This window comes from Dromiciops gliroides, chromosome 1, assembly GCF_019393635.1.
Source record: "Dromiciops gliroides isolate mDroGli1 chromosome 1, mDroGli1.pri, whole genome shotgun sequence".
Taxonomy (NCBI): Eukaryota; Metazoa; Chordata; class Mammalia; order Microbiotheria; family Microbiotheriidae; genus Dromiciops; species Dromiciops gliroides.
Window position 1 is genome coordinate 617,230,989 of NC_057861.1, and position 24,269 is coordinate 617,255,257.

The following is a 24,269-nucleotide window of genomic DNA, read 5'->3' on the forward strand; positions in this document are numbered from 1 at the left end:
TTCTATGCTAACTAACAATATGTTAATAACAATATAGAAAAGGGAGAGAGGAAAGTTTTGTCCAGAGGGGCTATCCTTCCATCTAGCTGTGACTTCCTTTGGTCTTCTGATTTCACTTACAATAAGAATGTAAATGGATGATATACTTGTAATATATACAATAATTCCAAACCATACCCAGAGTATACATAGTCACAATGACATGTAAATGATAAATGAATGTAAATGACTGATAATATTAGACATTATTACATAATCTTCTTTTAGCAAGTAAACACATTATCTTATACATGAATTCTCTATCTAGTATGACAGTAACAGACTACGGTTATTGTCAATATCTTATGATTCTGGGGCTCTCTTTACACCTAGTTTGGCAGCTAGGTCTAGAAGATCATGTGTTTTCACAATCTGTTGGAGGCCTTCTGACCTCTCTGTTCCAGAAAATATTTTGGGAAATAGCATCTCCTCAAAATAAATAATTCATTGGGTCCACCATGAGTGAACTTTTAATTTTTTGGTATTGTTCTTGTTCCACAATGGCAAAACTTTCAATCTGTGCTTTCCTTAAAGAATATCTTAATTATTGACATTTTTTTTCCATTTTAAAGTTCTCAACTTCTTTTTGGCCCATCTAATTATTTGTTTACATGTAATTTGCCCTGCCTTAGAAGCTTTCCATTCCTTTTAACTTAAGCAAAATATCACATCATTTCATAAAAATAAATTTTTCCTGCTTGAATCAGTACTGGATAATAACTCCAGAAGGATTGAGGCACCTAAGTAAATCTTGTACTAGATATGTTCCACTCATGGACAGGGGGTAGGATAATTTTCAAGTCCTTCAGTTACAAAAATCATTTCCTCCTCCTGGATTACTTTTTCCCACTAATCACATCCTTCATAGAAAGCACCTGCATCAAAAGCATCACCTTCTTCCCAGAAAGCACCTCCTTCACAAGTATAACCTCCTTCTAAGAAATCACCGTGTCCAAATCTACAATCTTCTGAGAAATGAATAGCTCTTGGTAAATTATTCTTTCTACGATTATTACCTGAAGCTGGGCATAAACAACAACATAATACAACGAATAAAAGATATATAGTAATAACAACACCCATGATAATAATATATTTTAAATCCATGTTCTTCAGGATGTAAGTAATTTTAATATCAAAGTAGCATCAATAAGGACAGCAGAGTCTTGTCCACTTCAAATAGGTACCAATTATTTTCTTCCTTCTTCTGATGTTGCTTCTCAAAACCTATAGAGTCACTTGTGCCTGGGCCTCTTTGTTCATAACCAATATGTTTTCATTTCTTTTAGATTCACCCACTTCATTTTATTCAGAGATTTTCACCTTTGACAGAAGCATCTGAAAAAAAAAACTCTTGGAAATCATAGGGAAGTTAGATTTCAGAGTGATAAGCTTTATCAAAGTCATATAGGTTTTCTGAAGATCTGCATTTATAAATTTCTTCAAAAGCATTTTTTCAAATGATCAAGCAAACAAGCAAGCAACATCGGGGCCCAACCCTGTCCTAAGTTCCCAGTTTATAAAGAAAAATGAAATTCAGTCCTTGTCTTTCAGTAGAAACCATTAAGTGGAAACAAAATACATATAAATTACATTCAAATTATCTTATAGAAAGGCAGTAGTTGCTGAGTGTCTGGTAATGGGCAGTATTGTGGTTGAAGAGGAAGGGAAATCAGAAAAGTATTCAAGCAGAAGGTGGTACTTGATCTAAAACAAAGAAAAAAAAACAGGGATTTCAAGAGAAGGAGGTGAGGAGGGAATTCATTCAAGTACAGAAATGGGAGATGGAAAGTCTAGTGTGAAGAATATCAAGAAGACCAATATTGCTGGATTGTAGAGTTCATAGAGACTATTACTGAAGTACGTTCCTGGAAAGGTAGGATGGGGTATAGGTTGTGAATAACTTTAAATAACAAAGCATGAGATGGTATCAAGATGGGAGAGTAATAAGCAATCTTTGGAAGAAGTTTAATACACATAAATGAGGAGTGCAAAGAAGAGTTTAGACCATGGAGGGAAGAATGTGGGCAAACAGGAAAAAAAGTCGAATCTCACTCTCATCTAAATTAGTTCAAGGAAGGAAGAACATACTTTCACACACAGTTGGGTACAGAAGTTCAACATACCCAACAGTTAAACTGGAGAGGAAAGCATTAAGAGAAAGAGAAGAGGATAAAGGGGCAGGTATTTTGAGAAAGGCAGTGGTCAGAAGCAAAGCAGCTTCTTGAGGAGAGGTAAAAAAGAGACAGATGAGAATAAGAGAATAGGATGGAGGGAAATATAACCATGACAGTGACTGGTATGAATTCACCCATAAAATATAAGAGGATAGTAGAATGGAAGAAAATTTTGAACCCAAAAATATTTTTCCAAGAAAAAGACTTGAAACAGCAAGATACAGAGTTAAAATAAGAAACTAGGGCAGAATGAGTTATGCTTCAGCTGAAGTAAAAAAAAAAAAAAGGCAAAAATCTTGATCTCAGACAAAACCAAAAAAAGCAAAGTATAAATGTAATTAAAAGAGAAAATCAAGATAAACTTTATTTTACTAAAAGGTACCATAGACAATGAATTAATATAAAAATTGAACATATATGTACCAAATGACTTCCACATTAGGGAGGAAAAGTTAGATAAGTAATAGGTATAGATAGACAGTATAACTGTACTGGTGGAGGACCTCAATTTACATCTCTCATATCTAGATAAATGTAACCATAAAACAAAGAAGAAAAAAAGTTAGGATGAGGAATACAATTTTAGAAAACATAGATATGATAGTACTCTGGAGCATATTACACAGGAGTATAAAAGGGTATACCCATTTTCCATTGTGCATGGCACCTTGACAAAAATTTACCATGTATTAATGGCATAGAAACCTCCCAAATAAAGATAGAAAAGTAGAAAAAGTGAATGCACCTTTTCCTGAAAATAAATCAATAAAATACACTCCACAAAAGCCTTTGAAGTATATATTAAAAAGGAATGTAAATGAAATAATATAACTCTAAAGAGTGAGTGGATGAAAGAACAAATCATAGAAACAATCAATACTTTAATTAAAGATAATGAGAACAGTGAGAAAACCTACCAGAATTTGTAGGTTTCAGCCAAAGCAGGACTCAGAAAAATTCATATCACGAAATGCTTCCTTAAGGAAAGAGAGAGAGGGAGGGAGAGAGAGAGAGAGAGAGAGAGAGAGAGAGAGAGAGAGAGAGAGAGAGAGAGAGAGATCAGATCAATGACAATGAATTGGGCATGTTATTAAAAAACATTGAACAAAATAACAAATTGAAAATTGAAATCCTGAAAAATCAAAGATGTTAATAATATTAAAAGTTAAAAAAAACTCATTTATAATACTTGGAACTATTTTTATTTTTAAAAATTAACAATTGGCTAATTTTATTTTTTATAAAAGAAAGAATAATATCAAATTACTAATTTCAAAAATGAAAAGGGTGAATCCACAACCTATGAAAATGAAACAAGAGCAACCAATAGGAGATATTTTTCACAAACATCTACCATTAAAATTGACAATATAAATAAAATGGATGAATATTTACAAAAAGGTAAATTGCGTAGATCAATTGAACCAGAAATAGAATACTTAAATAACCCTACCTTAAAAAAAAAAATAGATTGAATGAGTTACTAAGGAGCTTCCTTAGAGAGAATAAATTCCAGGACCAGATCGATTTACATATTACTTCTAAAAAACATTTAAAGAATTCATTCCAGGGGCAGCTAGTTGGCGCAGTGGATAGAGCACCAGCCCTAGATTCAGGAGGACCTGAGTTCATATTTGACCTCAGACACTTAACAGTTACTAGCTGTGTGACCCTGGGCAAGTCATTTAACCCCAATTGCCTCACCAGAAAATAAATAAATAGTTCATTACAAAACAACATAATTTTTTCAATGAGGAAAAAAGAAATTTTAAATTTCTTTTATGACAAAAATATTGTTTTGATGCCTAAACCAGAAAGAGCCAAAACAGAGTAAGAAAACAATAGACTAATTACCCTAATGATTGTTGATGCAAAAATTTTCATCTAAAATTTTATCAAGGTAACTACAATTATGTATTGCAAATATCATATATTATGACCAAGCTAGATTTTTACCAGAGATTCAGGGATGGTTCAATATTGGAAAAAAACTGTTAGGATAATCAACCATATTAATAAGAGCAAAAAAAGTGTTATATCAGTAGATGTAGAAAAAACTTTTGACAAAATACAACACCTATTCTTAAAAACAAAACAAAACACTAGAAAGCATGGGAACAAATAGAGCTTTTTTATTTAAATGTAAATTACTATCAACCGAATACCAAGATCAATGGGGATAAACTAGAAGCCTTTCTGATAAGAACAAAATGAATATCCATTATCACAATTATTATTCAATAGAATAATTAGAATAGTTAGCTATAGAAATAAGACAAAAAAGAAATCAATGGAAACAACACAAACAAAGGAAAAAAAACAAAACTATGTTTTTTTTGCCAATGATATGACGATTTACTCTAGAGAGACAGCTAAAAAGCTAGCTGAACAAATAACAACTTCAGCAGAATTTCAAGATATACAATAAACTTGCACAAATAATCAGCATTCCTATATATTGCCAACAAAACCTAGCAACAAGAAATAGAGAAATTCCATTCAACATAATTACAGACAGTAGAAAATATTTGAGAGTCTACTTGTCAAGATATACATACAGTTACTATATAAACACTGTAGATTTTATGCCCCCCCCAAAAAAAAAACATTTCTGAATATTATTCCTTCTAGGAGAAAACTATTTAATACCCAGGTCAGCAAGTTACCATTAAATCAGGTCAGCTAATCCCTCAGTGATTAATGACAGTTTGACAGGTTATTGGGCTTATTTTTATACCAGGGGAAAAAAGGAACTATATTCACAAGGCTGATTCATAAGTTTTATAGAGAAGTAGGTAAATTTGCAGATTTAGCTCCTGGGCATGTCAAAGACGTAATGAGGAGTTTCTAGAGGAGGATGACTGATTCATTATTTCATTATTTTAGAAATTATTTCCATCAATCTGTGAATTTTTTGAGAAGTCTTCTTCAGTGGTCCTTTAAGAATTTCTGCTATGGGAATTTATGCTCACTGAGAAAGAACTAACTTCCTAACTGTAATATTGTGAGATGATCAGCTCTGAATGACTTAGCTATTCTCGGCAATACAATAATCCAAGACAACTCTGAAGGATGTATGATGAAAAATGTTATCCATGCCCAGAGAATGAACTGATGATGTTGGAATACAGATTTAAGCAACTATTAAATTTTCTTCTTTATTTTTCTTGAGATCATTTTTTCCGTCTCTCAAAACATGACTAATATTGAAATGTTTTGCCTGACTACACATGTATAACCTATATCAAATTGTTTTCCATTTCAATGAGTGCATGGGTGGGAAGGGAGGAAGGGAGAGAAGTTGGGACTCAAAGTTTTTAAAATGTTAACAATTGTTTTTACATGTAATTGGGGGAAATAAAACACTAGATAAAATTTGAAAACACTGTTCATTATAGGAGCTCATCATTTCTTGAACTTTTAAAATCTTTTTATATTAAAAGATTTGTGTTTGTTGAAGTTGATGATATATTTTAGAGGTCAAATTTACAGGACTTACAACTGATCCAAAGTTAAGGGTGGGCAAAAAAGGAAAATCAAGACAATACCAAAGTTTTAAATGTGAATAACTGAGTTAATGGTGGATCAGTTGATAAAATAGGAAAAGTCAGAGCAAGAGCAGGTTTTGGGGAAAAGATTTTAAAATCTTTTTTCTTTTTTGTATGGGGCAATGAGGGTTAAGTGACTTGCCCAGGGTCACAAAGCTAGTGTCAAGTGTCTGAGGCCAGATTTGAACTCAGGTCCTCCTGGCTCTAGGGCAGGTACTCTGTCCACTGTGCCACCCAGCTGCCCCCGATATTAAATTGTTTTTAAACGAGTTGAATTTGAGGTGCAAGCAGGATATGTAAGTAGAGATATTTTGTAGGCAATTTGCCATGTAGATCTTAAGCTGAGCTCAGGAGAAAATTTAACAAAGTGACTGAATCATATGCAACGAAAGTGTGTGTGTGTGTGTGTGTGTGTGTGTGTGTGTATTCCTGAATTGTGCCATTCGACTCTGACTCTCTCTCTCTCTCTCTCTCTCTCTCTCTCTCTCTCTCTCTCTCTCTCTCCTTTGTTTTTGCTTTCATGTTTCCTTTCTTTCTATCTTCCTTTCAGAAAGACCTGGAAAGACTTATATGAACTGATGCTGAATGAACTGAGCAAAACCAGGAAAATACTGTATACAATAACAGCAACATTGTGCAATGATCGATTATGATAGACTTAGCTTCTCTCAACAATGCAATGACCCAAGACAATTCCAAAAGGCTCATGACTGAAAGTGTTCTCTACATCCAGGAAAAGAACTATGGAGTCTGAATGCAGATCAAAGCCTACTGTTTTCAGCTTTTTTTTCTTTCTCACAGCTTTTCCCTTTTGTTCTGATTCTCCTTTCACAATGTGACTAATGTGGAAAAATGTTTAATATGATTGTACTGTGTAATCAAATGGGATTACTTGCTGTTTTAGGGAGGGGAGAGGGAAGAGAAGAAGGGAGAAAATTTGAAATTCAAAATCTTATAAAAATGACTTATGGAAATTATATTTACATACAATTGGAAAAAATAAAATTCTATTAAGATTGGAAAAAGAAACAAGAAAAGAAAATGGAGCAAAATTTAGGCCTGGGATGTTACTCCCTGTTTTGTGACAATCCTCTGGCATAAGGGAGTCCTTCCTGGGAGGATATAAGGTTCCCTATTGACACTTGCTTTTTAAGACTGCATTCACAGTGCCATACTACTCCCCTAGTGTAGGTAGCTATCAGTAGGTCAAATCTTTGTCCAGGGTCCTGGTTTATGTCTAAGGGAAGGTCCACAGACTACCCAGAGATGTCAGGGGAGACAATGAATTCAAATGCCAAGAATAATATGTAAAACAATGGGAATCAGTTCAATTCTAAGTTTTATTAATAAGCAATAAGGATGAATGGGAGAGGGGGAAGGAAGAATGGGAGCAAGAGAAAGGGATCTGATGAAATACAACTCAGTTATTAACCGAGTCAGACACATAAGGGAGGTACTGCATTGAAGAGCAGAGATATGAGCCTCTTCACATGTGAAGCCATGCTCCAAAGTGGCTTTTTGAGGGTGGGATATTTATACTCTGATTTTAGTGGATTCCTGAAGCTAGCTACTTTGCATGTAAGGGTTTGGGGCACACAAGATTTTGGGGAAATACAAAGGTGCGGGTAGAAAAACAAGCTCACTGTTGGCAAGATATTGTTTTGGACATACAGCTGTGCTAAGCTCAAAAAATATTGCCAAAAATATTTCCAGTACTTTTCTTCTAGTAGGTTCCATGAACTACAGTCCTCCTTAAGGGGAAACCATCATGGTGTCTATAACCTACAACTTCTCTTAAGGAGAGATTGTCATGGTGGTCTCAATAATCACTAGGTCTTATCATGTAACCATCCACCCCTTGCTCTTTGAGACTATGCATGACTAGTATGTTAATAAAATATGTAGGGAAGTCCCTTGTGGTTAGTGGGCCTTATAAAGGCAGCAGAATATAGGGAAGGAAGGAGAGGACCTTAATGGTGGGGGGCGAGTGTGGGGTAGTACAGGTTAAGGAGTTAGTGGAAGGTACATTTGTAAAAAGGACTGGAAGTTCTGGTAAGTGATGGGAGTTGGCAGAGCTTTCACATGGCTGGATCCATCTTAGAGGAGGTAAGAGACATTGGCTTGGCAGAAACAGAGACAACTGGGCAGAGACCAGGGATTCAGGGAGTAGGACTAGGGTGAAGCAATAACTATAACAACAAAACAACAACAACAGCCATGCATGCTTCCACAAAGCAAATCTATTGTCCATCCTTGGTGCTCATAGTGAACATGAAAGTAGATTTTAGTGGCCTTCTTTTGGTTATCCAATAGTTGGCCAAGTTGGGGTTGTAGGCAAGTCACCTCATCCAGAGAAGCTGCCTCTAGACACTGCTCCAGAGAGAGGAGTTTTGTCCCTGCCTCAGGACTTTTGCCCTCAGTGATGAATTTCAGTTTTTACCCCAAACTGTGCCTAGGCAAGAAATGAAGGCTGTGAGGGGAATCATGATTGACTATGGACTTGCATCCTCACACAAAGTAAGTCCATTTCATCCATCTAACCCCTAGAATATTGGTACACTCAGGCTGTAGGGGAAATCACTACCCCAGGGATGGATATAAGGAAGGATTGCTAAGAACAAGAATAACCTGTACCCCATTACCAAGCAAAGTGATACCTTTTGGGAAGGTGCAGAGAAAAAAAACAGAGAGAATAATGAAGGGGCAATTGTATATTGACAGGGTTCTTACCTGAGCCCTGCAGAATCCCAAATGGGAATTCTCTCTGAGGTCCTTGCCAAATGTATAGGATGGGTGCCTAAGTGGCTACACTATTTCACTTTCTATTTCTTGTCTACCTGTGAAGGAACTCTTGCAGTCCTTCAGGTTGATGACCTGAGGTCATCCAATTGGGTACTCCCCTGTCACCGAGTTTCCAGTATAGGGTGCTCTGGAGAACATTCTCGATCTCATCTCTCTCTGATTGGGGTGGGGGGGCAGGTGGGCCAAGCGGATTCCTGCTATGGACTTGGGGCCCCTGGTTATTTTGTTTCAGACTCCACCTATTTCATGGTTAAAAAAAAAAGTAGTGGTCACAATACTCTGGAGTGTCCTTAATTGGGAAATATTAAACACCAAATCAACCTTCATTGGGTAGAGAAAGTAGGAAGCTTCTTTCATCTTTTAACTGGGAAACATTTAACAAAATAAATAAAATGTAATAGAAGTTAATAGGTTGTATTAAGTCAATATGCTGTCACTGGAGTCCTTATGTATGATTTAATGGCCCCATTTCTATTTGAGTTTGACACCATTGCAGAAAGGCACTCAACAGAATAGGCACTCAGTAAATGATTTCTGAATTTAGTTGAATTAAACCAATGATAAATTGTGAAAAAACAGTCATGTTCCTTCCTGGAATTTACAAGCTGTGTATAAAGTTTTTTGTTTACTTTTGCTTCCTTACCTAAGAAGTTAGTTATTCCTAGTAACTCTTCTCTCTCAGGAATAAAACTACTACCTTCAAAGCAATTCTGTAGGAGTACAGCAATTTGCAGAGAGCATTATTAAAAGTCTGGTTCTCCATTGTGTAAATGGGTTACAGTGGGACTTAATCCCATGTGTTGAAAATAAGTTTTGGCCAACTTTGTTGTGACCTGTTTCTAAGATACATAATTGTTTAAGTGAACAAAGCCTCGGGGGGGTTGGAAATGTTCTTTTTTTCTCTTCTCTTTGCAGGTCATGAAAGAGTAGTATCTTAGGTGCAATTTTGTTTTTGTTTTCAGTTTAGGTTTTGTTGTTGTTGTTGTTTTTGGTGATGCAATTGGGGTTGTAACAATTGGAGTGGTACCACCTGCTGGAGAGTTACTGTAGGGAAGCTCATGAGAAGGCATCTGAGGGCAAGCCATGTGGTCAGTTCCTTGGCATCAGGAAGTGATGTTCGCTTGTGGGTACTATCAAAGCTATCAGCCAATTAGCTTGGAGCTGTGTGTATGTGTTGGGGTGGGGATGTTCCCAGTTTCAGAGGAGGTTTGTGGGACAAAGAAGGGGTGAGGCTCGCTCTCTCACTCTCTTTAGTCAGGACTCTCATGGAGAGTGTAGCAGAAATGCAGGCTTCCTGAAATAGATGGCTGAATCTAGGTCTCTTTCTCTCTTTATTCACCAAATTCTTATTCTCCTTAATAAATCTTTAAAAATCTAACTCTTGCTAAAGCTTATAATTTATTGGCGGCCACTCATTAGATATTTTAGACAGTATAGTTAGAATTTTAGCAACCTTACAGGGTTAAGTGACTTGCCTAAGGTCACACAGCTAGTAAGTGTTAAGTGTCTGAGTTCAGATTTGAACTCAGGTCCTCCTGAATCCAGGGCCAGTGCTCTATCCACTGCGCACCTAGCTGCCCCTTCAGTGGAATTTTTACCATCAAGCAGTAGAAAATTTAATCTATCTTCATGAATCACATCATATGTCATGGTTCTAGATAATTAGATATATGCTCAGTGCCTGACAAAGTCATAAAATTTGAGTAAATTCCCTGTCACCACCCATAGTAGAAAATCAGCATCATCATAGGGACAAAAGGTGGAATGACTTGGCAGATATAAACTCATAGAAACATAAAACTTTAAAAGGAACCTAGATGTCATTTAGCCCAGCAATCCAATTGTATACAAGAGGTAACTGAGGAGGAAATGACTTATACAAGGTCATATAATAGAGAGACTTTACAGAATCAGATAATCTACCTTAACAGTAAAGTAGCACCTCTATCTTTAGGTCTAATTTTTCTAATCTTTACATTCCATAAATGGTTCAAAGTGTGGTTCAAAGGTGAGGGTGGTTAAATCGGACCCATTCACCATTGGGTTGTATTTTTTTATATGTCTTCATTATTTACCTGTACTTTAGAATTATTTTAATTCTAAGAACCCAAGGTCATTGCAAAAAAAAAATAGCATCCAGATTCTTCAAACAAACCCATGTTGGGTAGACAAATTAGGAGTCTTCTTTCATCCATATCTTGCCAAAATATTATTAAAACTTCTAAATGAGTAACTATTGGTAAAAAAAATGTTACCTACATGATTTCTTTATATAATTACAATATTCACATATTTAAACTTTAATATGTCTAAATATATCTATGTGTGGGTGTATAAATTGTATGTGTGTGTGTGTGTGTATATATATATATATATATATATATATATATATATATACACACACACACACTAGGCAAATAATATGTATATGTTGTTTTGTTTTGATAGTATATAGTAAGAAAGACATGACCTATTTAGGTGTACTTCCATGTGTATACCCATGTACAGATGTATGTATATAGCTCACAAATACACATGCATATACACATATGTATATATTTGTTCTTTCTTACTATAACCTACTAAAGCCTTAAAGTAGATAATATATTGTGATCATAATGTGTGATTTTCAGCACTCAGGTCAGCTATTTGTGTGAGCTCATACTGGAAAGAAGTCCTGGGTTTACTAAGGTCCTAAAAAAAAATGTTGGGGCAGCTAGGTGGCACAGTGGATAAAGCACCAGCCCTGGATTCAGGAGGACCTGAGTTCAAATCCGACCTCAGACACTTGACACTTGCTAGCTGTGTGACCCTGGGCAAGTCACTTAACCCACATTGCCCTGCAAAAAAATAAAAATGTTCCAGGTGCCTAGACAATCTATATCATGACACCAGCACCACAACTTCCTATCTGCATGCTCATAAATAATTGTGACCTTTATCTCCAGTGTCCATGTAAGATCTGACATAATATATTGCCACACCCTCCAATTATGTAATTTCAGACACATATAAATATATTCACACATGTATGAATGCACACAAATAGGTATATAAAAGTATGCTGGTTTTATGGGGGAAGGGGTATTGACTCATGATATGGAACAAAGAACTGTTGGTGAGGAACCCCACACTTCCAATACACATCTGCAATGATTCTGCATAACTACAACTTAGGGTTTTATAATGTTATCTGGGGCACTAAGAAGTTAAGTGACTTGCTTGTGGTCATATCATTAGTATGGTTCCATACACAAATATGCTGTGTATTTATGTATACAACATACCACAGGCATGCATCATGCCTATATGTACAGCATAGTAGATAAGTATCCTCAGAACAGGAGGACCTGGGTTCAAGTCCTGCCTTTAATATACAGTGATGGTATGATTCTGGGAAAATCCCATAACTTCTTCATCATACCATATAACTCCAAGAATCAAAGTTGTAGGGTAGACACCTATGTGCATTTATAAGAAAGCTCATTGGGGCAGCTAGATGGTGCAGTGGTAAAGTACCGGCCCTGGATTCAGGAGTACCTGAGTTCAAATCCGGCCTCAGACACTTGACACTTACTAGCTGTGTGACCCTGGGCAAGTCACTTAACCCTCATTGCCCTGCAAAAAACAAAAAACAAAAATAAATAAGAAAGCTCATCACTAAGACCACTGTGTGGTGATGAAATCATGTTTGATCAAAAAGTTTTATATACAAATACATATATAGCAATACACAAATTTATACATATTATACATATACATATACATACAAATTATACACAAATACATATATAGCAATACATATATGTATACATACACATAGGTTTCTTTATAAATTTCTCTCTATAATACATACATACGTAGTCAAATAGAGCTTTGGCTGGGTGTGGTATGCAAGATGTATAATTGTTTGAACAAACACTCAAAGCCTCACTTCTCATTTTTCACTGCTGGTGGCTCTTTTCTTTGCTAAATCTCCCTCTGTGTTGAAAGCATTTTGAGGTATGAATAAACTTTTAGAATTACTTAAATTGCAGAAATTATTTCTCAAATCAGCTCACCTCCCATGTCACTTCTCCTTTCTCAGGCTCAAATTGTGCATCTTATGGCTTGGACTGAAAAGCCTTTTAATCCATGATGCAGATTGTTTGAACAACTTTAATAACAACTTCAAGGAATAAATACAGAAATTAGATTCTAAAGAACAGATTTCTGCTTGCAAGCTGTGAAGGCCACAGGAGGGAAGTTGAATCTCTTTTTCTTCCACCCACCCACCCACCCAAATCTTGCTCCCAGGAAATTGAGAATGAAGTGGGTTTAAGGAAACCAGCTGGGTTGAAGTGGGAAATTGAAGATGAGAAAACGGAGAGCAGGATTTTTCCCAGGCAGTATTCCAGGAAAGAGGTAGAAAACCTAAGGAATATGAACTGGTTTCAATGAGTCTTCTCAACCACCACAACTGATGGTTCCCAGTTAGATCTCCAATCTAGTTCACTATATCTGCCTTCCCAATTCATGTCTCTTTATACCTTTATGAACACTTTGCCATACCATAAAGTCTCATTTCTCCTTGCTTTCCGACACAAAGACAGCACCTTAATTTCTTGTTTGGCAGGGAAAGCAAGGAAGAGAAATATAGTTTATGGTCTTTCTACTACTCTTCATTTTCTCTTCATGGCTTCTCTATGTCTTCACCATTGATGCTTCTTTAAAAGCAAATTCCTTCTGAAGTCTAAAGGTCCCAGAAATTTAGGGACTGTTAAGTAATGGCTGCACCATAGAACTTCTTTCCTACAAAGTGTCCATGGGGCTTTCCTGGGTCACACACACACACACACACACACACACACACACACACACACACACACACTCCTCTTCACTTAGCAAAGTCCAGCCTTTCCCGCTCTGTTTCTCTTTCTCAAACCAGAAAGGCAACACAAGCAATCTTGAAAAGAGCCACATGCAAATGAGCTGACAGACCACAATGCCCTGGAGCCATTATTACCCCAGTCAGTGCTCTACCTTCCAATGTCTTCTAAGTACAATTATCTAAGGGACAGTACTCCACCTGCTGCACCATATTCTCAGGTTCTCAGAGTAATTTGTGTCTCAACATTTTATCTGAGAAGCTATCTTTTTTTCTGCTATGGATTTTATCAGTTTTTTTTGACATGAATGTTCCTTTCCTGTCCCTTTTAGCAAATAATATGTCCATTTTAAAAGGGTTCTTCACTTCCATACATCTATATATGTTGTTATATATTATATATAATTATGATTATATGTAATTATATATAATTTTATTATATTATTATTGAGAGAGAGAAGATAGGCTTTGGTCTGAGAAGGATCATGGTTTGTCAGGAAACTATGGGAGGGAAACTACCTAGAATTCCCTGCTATTTGAAGGACTAGCTGGGGAAGTTTATATGGCCCTTTTATTTATAGTGAGAGAGATCACATGGTACAGTGATTGGAGTACTGATATGAAGTCAGAAAAATACAGAATAAAGCCTTGCTTTTGACACTTACTAGTTGTGTGGTTTTAGACAAATCACTTAACATCTGTGAGTCAAGCAACTCTCTAGCACTTATCTAATAGAGCTTGGTTGCAACATGTAGCATACTGATTGATTGGGCTACTAGGTGGTACAGTAGATGAGTGCTGGTCCTGGATTCAAGAAGACTCCTCTTTGTGAACACAAATCTGGCATCAGACACTTATTGGTTGTGATCGTGGTCAAGTCAGTTAACCCTGTTTACCTTATAGTTCCTCATCTATAAAATAGCCTGTGGACAGAAATGGCAAAACACTCCAGTATCTTTGCCAAAAAAACTCCAAATGGGGTCATAAAGTGTCAGGCATGACTGAACTGAAATTGAGAGAGATTGAAAGCAAGGAGTCCATTTATTTTTCAGTTGTGTCTGACTCTTTGTGTACAGTGCTAGTCGTGTTTCCTCCTCCAGCACTCAAGTCAGGCATTACTGTGAACCTAGGCAACAGTAACATGAAAATATTATTATTAATAACAATACAGTAGAAACCAAACTAACTAATGATGAGATTAATGGATAGGGTTTCATTTCAAAGGTCTGTGAGAAAGTACTATAATTCATCATACAAGTTATTTGTTGAATATGAAAGAAGGAACAGAAGTTCTAAAATTGGGGATGATAGGATTTTTCATAATTTTGATTTGTGAAGTGGACAGGAACTGTTTTTCTTTTGTCTTTGTATCCTTGCCACTTTGCAAAGTACTTGGCAGTGAGGTGGCACAATGGACTGGGCAATGAGAATAGAGCCAGGAAGAACTAGTTCAAATCTGGGCTCAGACATTTGAATAGTTGATATCTGTAAGGTGGCTAAAATTCTAGCTAGACTGTCTAAAAATCTAATGAGTGGTCGCCAATAAATTAGAAACTTTAGCGAGAGTTTAGATTTTTAAGCATTTATTAAGGAGCATAAGAATTTGTTGAGGAGAGAGAAAGAGGCCAAGATCCCTTCATCTATCTGTCTAAGGGAGCCAGCATCTCTGCTCCACTCCACGCGAGGTCCCGGTGAAAGAGAGAGATCCTCTCCCCTTCTTTGTCCCAGAAACCTCCTCTCCAACAGTAAAAAGGGCCATACACACACACACAGCTCCAAGCTAATTGGCTGGTAGCTCTGATTGACAAGTCTAACAGGCGGCTCTACAGAGACAAGTTCTTGGGTGCCAGCCGGCCAGCTTCTAGACGCTAAAATCACATCTCCCCTCAGGCCAGAGCTCCCAATATTCCTCCCAGCAGGGGCGTCATTCCAACTCTCACACATTTAATAGCTATTTGATCCTGGGCAAGTCATTTAACCCTGTTTGCCTCATTTTCCTCATTTGTAAAATGAGCTGAAGAAGGACATGGCAAAGTATTCCAGTATCTTTGCCAAGAAAACCCCAATTGGAGTCACAGAGTGTTGGACATGACTGAACAACAACTGGCACATGATAGGTTCTTTTTTTTTTTTTTTTTTGCGGGGCAATTGGGGTTAAGTGATTTGCCCAGGGTCACACAGCTAGTAAGTGTTAAGTGTCTGAGGCCGGATTTGAACTCAGGTGAATCCAGGGCCGATGCTTTATCCACTACGCCACCTAGCCGCCCCAACATGATAGGTTCTTAATGAATATCTCTTGCTGGATTCAGATGAAATGTTATATAGGAAGAAGAGTCAGTGAGTTAGCTTCTTTGGAATGAGGTGGAGGGGGTCTAGGGATGTGTAATCAAACTAGAAACACAAGCTAGAGCCACATTGTAGAGACCTTCACATGCCAACTAGAGCGACTTGTGTTTTGTGCTTTATTCTAAATGAAATAGGGAGCCTCCAAAAGTTACTAGCATAGTATTTAGGGCCTAGCCTAGCAGTAAAACCTGAAAATATAGCTCCTGATAATGTGTGGTATTTATATTGTCTTCATTTAATAATCTGTCCATGTCCCTGTTAGAGTGGAAGCTCTCTGAGGTCTGGAAGACAGGCAGTCCCTACACACTGCTCCAAGCTAATTGGCTGGTAGCATTCAAGTCCATTGATTGACATGACTTGAAGGTGGTCCATGAATAGATAGTGCTGAGGTCAGAGTTCAGATCCTCTGGTGGGAACAAGGCTTTGTGAGGTAACTTCCTGACCTGGGGCTGACCTTAAGTCAAGGTCAGCCAGGCTCTCTCAGCATAGGGGCCCCTGGTAATAATTTTCTCACAAACCCAAAGTTATGCAATGCTTGTACCTCGAACTGTTATCAGGAAGTATTCTTCTGACTACAGTTTCTACCTTAGATCCTGTCTTCCCAGTCCCACGTACTTCATCCTCAATAAAGTTTCCTTCTTGAGCATATGTTATACCACTTTCACCTCAACTCTAGTGCTATCCGACTTCTTTTTTCTTATTTTTTTTTCTTTCTTTTGGTCTGCACATGTGATTTTTTAGTTAAGGAGTTTCTTATGAGGAAACCTCTGTTAGCAATGTACTGCAACAACTGTTCTGCAATTTATCATTTTTAGAGAGTTACTTGAGGACACAAGGGAAAAGGGATTTGCATAGTGTCTCATGCCAGTGTGTGTCACAGGATGTACTTGAACCCAGGGCTTCCTGAATCTAAGGCCTGTTCTGAAGCTGTTATTCCACATTGCTTCTCCTTAGGGAGAACCATCACTTTCTCTCAATGGGCCATACATCCTAGTCCCTTGTTCTTTACTATGGGGTCCACAGTGTATGTTCCTGGCTTTCACAGTGTATTATTAATACCTCATAATCTATGAACCCCTCAGATAACTCAAATCATGAACAACAAGGAAGGAGAATGCTAAAAATAAGCCATACCAATTTGCAAGAGCCAATTGTTAAATTTTCTGTGTGAACAGGTTACTCTTTGGGAATTGGCAAACTACAAAACAGTGCTTGACATAATGTTTTGTTAATTGTTTTGACTTCAGGAAGTGATGAAGAAAATGTTAATGATGCAAGTTATATTTAAAAGCAAGTCTTGCATGCAGTTTGGGGGATGGGAGAAGATCTGGTTGTTAAATCATTTACAAACATACCCCTGCAATAGGGCCTGTGTACAGATGACAGTCACACCCAGGATGACAGGGTGCCTAATTGCTCTGATATAATCAGCTTTTATACTATACTACAGGCAGCCAGATGATACGATGGACAAAGGGCTGGCCTTGGAGTTAGAAGATCTAAGTTCAAATCCTGCCTCTTACACTTCCTGCTTGTGTGACACCCCCCCCACTCATCCTTGAAATATGCATTATGGTGATAACACCTACTTCCCATACTTGTGAAGATAAAATGAGATAAGATTTGTAAAGTACTTTATAAACTTTAAAGAGCAATATAAATGCTAGCCATTATTTCTCTTACTTGTCCTTTTGTGATCATAACTTCATTCATCATTTCTCCTAAAAAAATTCACCTTCAATCTGGCTTGTGTAAATATCAGCATGATGGTGTTTCACGTGTTGACAGTAATCAACATCCTTCTTCTTTCTTCCAACTCTCCTCATTTGTGTCCTTTACATTTTTTATCCTCTCCATTCACCAGAGGTTCAACTCAGCTGGATACAGAAGCAAAAAAATATTTTACCCTCTTTTATGAAGCCTCTTTGATAGTCCTTGGTTTTATCCTATGCACTTTTTTCTCCTTTTTTTGCAGGGTTAAGTGACTTGCCCAGGGTCGCACAGCTAGTAAGTGTTAAGTGTCTGAGGCCGGATTTGAACTCAGGTCCTCCTGAATCCAGGGCCGGTGCTCTATCCACTGTGCCACCTAGCTGCCCCCTTTATGCACTTTCAAAAACATTTATTAAGCACCTACTATGTGCCAGACACTATACTAAGTTCTTTATAAACATCTCATTTTATACTCACACCAACCCTGGGAAGTAGATGCTATTATTATCCCCTTTTTACAGTTGAAGAAACTGAGGAAAACAGAAGTTTACTTACTTTCCCAGGGTAACACAGCCAGTAATTATCTGAGGTCCAGTTTGAACTTGTCTCCCTGGCTCCAGATGCAGAGCTCTATTCAATTCACTACACAGCTGTCTACTCAAAACCTTCCTCAGTAGGTTCACATATTTGTGTCCTTACTTTACTGTGGTTAGTTTTATACTCAATCTCTTCACCTATAGTCTAAGGCGGGGTGGGGGTGGGGGGATTGATAAAAACAGATTCTGGAAAAATATTTTAAAATTTTTTAATTTTATTATTGTTGGGGCGACTAGGTGGCGCAGTGGATAAAGCACTGGCCCTGGATTCAGGAGTACCTGAGTTCAAATCCAGCCTCAGACACTTGACACTTACTAGCTGTGTGACCCTGGGCAAGTCACTTAACCCCCACTGCCCTGCAAAAAAAAAAAAAATTTATTGTTACCCTAATGAAAAAGGATTATAGATATAGAAGTCACCCTAATCATAACCTCTCATGATACATAATGAATAAAGTAAGGGAGGCAGCTTGATATGATGGAAAGAGTCCTGAAATCAAAGGAGCTGTACCTGACATTTGTTATCTGTGTGACTTTGGACAAGTCACTTAACCTTTTACCTCTGTCCTTCTTGCCTCTCATTGTTATGCATATTTCAGACCAAAGTGCAAATGAAGAACATTCCAAAAACTTTCTAAGAAGCTGATTGTAATTGGGTCTTTGGGACCTTATTCCCAAAACATTATGAAGTGTCTGACTCTCCTCATGTTTGAGAGTCATAGCTTTAAATTGCTCAGGGAACCTTAAAGGTCCCTAAAAGCAGAAAAAAAAAAAGATTGATGAAAACCTGGGTGACAGTAAGCACAGACTGATTTCTCAGTGGCCAAGGGAGACCTTGTTCTTTAACAATTAAAGTTTCTTTTCAGGGCTATACGGAAAGAATATGAAGAAAAAAAGATCTCAAATTTTTTTAAAAAGATGAAACATTGAAAAGTCATTGAGGTTATAAAGTGACCATAATTGGAACCTGAAAGACAAGGTAAGTGAGGTTTTTTTCTGGCCAGGGCAAAGACTCTTGGGAGAGAGCATTGGGCTTGGGATAAGGAAGACCTGAATTCAAAATCTCCCTCAGAAACTTACTACATGTGTGATCTAGGAAAAGTCATTTAACCTCTATTTACCTCATTTTCCTCATTTGTAAAATGAGGTAATTGCTCTTGATGGGGTCTAAGGTTTCTTCTAAGTCTAAATCTCTGACCTTATAATTCCTTCTAAGGTCTTACCTACTTCAAAGCATGATTCATTAGAAGTAGATACCCTTTGAGACAGTAAACAAATAGGACAGTGACCTTCAGTACCTGAAGATGACCAGTTCAGGAGCAATTCCTTCAAGGCTTGTCTCAATTATCCAAACTCAAAATATCAGAATCAAGTTCAGTTCTTCTCCTTCTCCCAGAAACATAGAAGTAACTAAGTCTTGACATTGATTTCTTTGCAGAGAAGAATCTTGGAAATGTGTGCCTTCTTTGCTATGGCCATTGTCCATTTCCTCAGTCTTTGCCTATGACTATGGTTCTTGAATGCTTTCATTGCTTCCAATCTCTCCCCTCCATGCCACAGACTCATTAGAATTTAGCCTAAGCTACTCCACAATGTTTAGATTATTAATTATGTCTTATCTCCCTCTTCTCCTAAATTAAAGATGGTTCGGATTTTAAGGTGCTTGCTTCAGCGGTCAACATTGTCAGTATATTACATGATCCCAGATTTAGAGCTGGAAGGGATGTTTGAGTCCAAGACTGTAATTTTACAGATGAAGAAACCAAGGCCTATAGAGATTAAGTCAGATCATTTAGATAATAATATCCTTAGGTAGTAAGGATCCCAAGATCCTTAGGTAGTAAGGCTAGGTACTAGAATTTCAACCCAGGTTTTCCTCTTCCAAATTTACCACTTCCTCAAATATTTATTATTCACATATCACATTGTTTGTCAAACTTTTTCTTTTTTCTTTTTGTTCATGGCACAGCACTTGAGTATTCACATTTTCCTTTAACTAATAATAGTTATTTATATTAAAGTCTTTGCAAATTCATGATCTGAACTATTTTAAGGTTAGTGCTCACTTATAACAGGGGAAATGTCATTTTATCAACATTATACTTATAACGTGACATAGGCTGGGAAAGTAAAATTTTATTTTATTATTATTATTAAATTATTAAAATTAGTTTTAATATTTTAACTCTAATAATATAATATCCAAAATTGCATGGGCTATCAGATGAAATTGGAAACCCAAAATGTGCTATGGCATACCATTTTAAAGCCAGTGATATATTTGATGTAAGATTCCATTCTAGGCCCTAAGGAAACAAAAGGAAAGCTATCATTGACAGCAAAGGAATTTGTGTTCTGCTAGGGAGAATACAACTCTGCACAAATAGGTAAATGTAAAGGACATATAAAATGAGAAAAAGAACCACTTATACCAAGGCAAAGAAGACCAACACCTATCTAAGTTTAAATCCAGTTCCTTTGGAACATGCCCTTCTTTGCACTCTCTTTGCTCACCACTAGGCCTATCACTACAGTTTCCTAAATACTTTTCCCACTACCAGTGCCACTTCTGTCAATTCCATTCTTTTGTTTGTTTGTTTGTTTGTTTGTTTTTAGTGAAGCAATGGGGGTTAAGTGACTTGCCCAGGGTCACACAGCTAGTTACCTGTTAAGTGTCTGAGGCCGGATTTGAACTCAGGTACTCCTGACTCCAGGGCCGGTGCTCTATCCACTGTGCCATCTAGCTGCCCATCTCAATTCCATTCTAATTGGCATTTCGGATAAGTTACCTTGTATTGATGTTTATCATTTAATCTATGTTTCTTGTATCCCCATGAAGAATCAAAGAATCTCAGAGATGGGAGGATATTTTTCTAAGGATGTTGTCAAGGTCAACTCCTCCCTAAAAGTGAATCCAGTATTTTTGAATCTGTCCCATCCTATCTTTTGCATTGATTATCATCCCATGATTGGGCTACTTCTTTTGGTTATAATTTTATCCATTGAAATAAAAATTTTCTACACAAGAATGTATATTTTAGGAGATCTTCATTAAGAGTTAAATGTCAGAAGAAACAAATAAAGTGGTATATTTTTACGTGTAACAATGATGCTGTCTAGAAAATATTTTCTCTATATTTCTCCAGATGGAATACAGAGGATAAGAGACCGAAATGAACTGGACAGTGACAGAATTCACTCTGGAAGGGTTTTCCCAATACCCCAAACTTGAAATCATTCTCTTTATCTTGTGCCTCTTAATGTATTTAGTAACCCTATTGGGTAATAGCATTCTCATTACAATCAGCATACTGGATCTGCACCTTCACACACCCATGTATTTCTTTCTCAGCAACCTTTCTTTCATGGACATCTGTTACACAACTTCCTCTGTTACTCCTATGATGATGAAATTCATCACAAAAAGAAGTACTATTCCTTTCACAGGGTGTGCCCTGCAAATGTATCTCTCCCTTGCCATGGGGTCCACAGAGTGTTTGCTCCTTGCCATGATGGCTTATGACCGGTATGTGGCAATCTGTCACCCCCTTAGGTACCCTATCATCATGAACAAAAGTATCTGTCTGCAGATGGCAGCTGGGTCATGGATAACGGGTTGCCTCACTGCCTTACTTGAAACAAGTTCTGCCCTGCAGCTTCCTCTCTGTGGGAGCTCCATCAATCATTTTACATGTGAAATCTTAGCACTGCTGAAGTTAGCCTGTACGAGCTCACTGGTCATGGACATGATCATGCTGGTGGTCAGCGTGCTTCTCCTTCCAGTCCCAATGCTCTTAATTTGCATCTCATACAGTTTCATTCTCTTCACTATTCTAAGAATCAACTCAGCAGATGGAAGGAGCAAAGCTTTCTCTACCTGCTCAGCTCACCTTACAGTGGTAATCTTGTACTATGGGACTGCCCTTTCTATGTACCTGAAACCAACATCGGTGGATTCACAAGAAACTGATAAGTTCATTACTTTGTTTTATGGGGTGGTCACTCCCATGTTAAACCCCATTATCTATAGCTTGAGAAATAAGGAAGTGAAAGGGGCTGTGAAAAAGCTAATGAGCAGAAATGTCTTTTCACAGAGACTCTGAAAGACTTGGTATTAAGTTTATCATTAGCAAAACAAAACAAAAAGAGTTGGCTTCTCATAGAAAGGGCTAAGGAGGATTTGGATTCTTAAGAGGTAGGTTTCAATTCATATGACTGGTGTGGGTACCTCCTCTATTACAATATAGCTTAGGTCCACCATGATTTATTAGGGGATTTCAAGAATTTCTGTCAAGAAAAATATGATGGTCAAACTGCTGGTGATTCCCTGTACTTAGGGGATCTGTGATGGTCCTCAAATAAGTTTGCCACCAAGTGTGCTCTGAGCCTTTCTAACATGAGAGAGAACCTACCAGAGTCTATACTCTCAACATTATATTTGAGAGCCTAGTGTTAACTGCATTCCATCCTGAGCAATCAGGGGCAGAATAATTCATCATATTAGCAGAAAAAATTTAAATTATATGCTTATATCAAAAGTTGAATTAAATATTTTCCATAAAATTCTTTTTAATTTTTTTTTTTTGGTGAAGCAATTGGGGTTACGTGACTTGCCCACAGTCACACAGCTAGTAAGTGTCAAGGGTCTAAGGTCAGATTTGAACTGAGGTCCTCCTGAATCCAGGGCCAGTGTTCTATCCACTGCACCACCTAGCTTCCCCCAAATTTCCATAAAATTCTAAGTAATACTGTCCCAAAGGGGAAAAACTAAAATTACATCAGTGGGAGGAAATGAGAACAAAATAGGGGTGGGATTTTTCATGGATCACACAGCGTGTAATGTTGGGTCTTGATTTCAAAGTAGATCATAATGCTATCCTTTATTTTTTCTATTTTTATTTTTTTAATTATGTATGAAGTAAGTCATTATATATTATATATATGTATATGTATGTATATATATATATACATATACATATAAGTCATTTTGTAGCTTTCTTAAGTTGTAGGTTTACAATGAAGGATTAAAGGGGAAAGATCAGATGAGAACAAATCAGAATGAGAAGCACATAGGAGAAGCTCTCTGTTTTAACAATGATCATAGTACTTCAATGCCTCATCCTTCATTACTAAATTTTTTTTTCAATGATCTTCCATAAAAAAGCTATAATTGTATAGAACTACAAAATGTCTCCTAGGAATTTCATTATTTAAAAGAAAATTAAAAGTATAAATCTAGGGATTCTTCATCATAAGGAGATATAGCTATTGTATTTTGAAAACAAAGATTAGTAGCTTTGTTACTTTGGGCAAGTCAATTCCTTTCTTTGTGATTTAGTTTGTTATCTGTAAAATGGAGTTACACTACATGATCTTTAATGGACAATTCCAGTTTTAATATTCCTTGATTCTATTAAATTTTCTCTTATTCTTTATTGAAAACCTAACAGCCATCAATAGAAACATTCAAAATCACAATAACTTTAAAAGATTATATTTAAATAGTTAAATTATTTCATTTCTTATTTTAATACATTTTATCTTGAATTCAAAAGATAAGTACAAATATTAAAATATGAATAAAAGCATCATAAGAGAACATGCAACCTGAGATAAATGATTATTTGTGTGTCTCAAGCTTCCATTACTCAATGGCCGTTACTCTCCCCTCCCAGAGAAACAGTATATAACTTTATCACTACAGAGCAGCATAGTGGTCATCATTCTTGTTTTCATGACCCTTTTACATTTTCTCTACTCTATGTGTAATGTAAACTTTTGGCAGTTAATATTACCTTTAACAAAATGTTGTTATCAAATATTTTGTTCTTTGGTTCTGCTTTATTCACTCTGCATCACTTCATAGAAGTCCTTTAATATTTCTTCATTTTCTCTATATTTATTATTTCTTATGGTGCAATAATGTTTCATGAAACTAAAATAACATAATTCACTTAGTCATTCTCTAATGAATGGACACCAAGTTTCTCCCTCACATCCACTCTGGTGTTTTATTGTTATAAAAATACAGCTAGAAATACATACATGCATACATACACACACACATACATATTTATTTATACACACATATATGTATATGTGTATGCACATGTATATGTGTGCATATAAAACATGGATAACACATGTATACTAAGCACATGTTGTATGTACATATTAATATATG

General features: G+C 36.7%; 1 protein-coding gene across 1 annotated transcript; it reads left to right on the forward strand.

The window, feature by feature from the left end:
• The first annotated feature begins 21,231 nt into the window (after positions 1–21,231).
• LOC122733028 (olfactory receptor 2K2-like) lies at positions 21,232–22,188 on the forward strand. The gene is given in 1 exon segment (XM_043973516.1): positions 21,232–22,188. A coding segment is annotated over 1 exon segment (957 nt).
• The last annotated feature ends 2,081 nt before the right edge of the window (positions 22,189–24,269 follow it).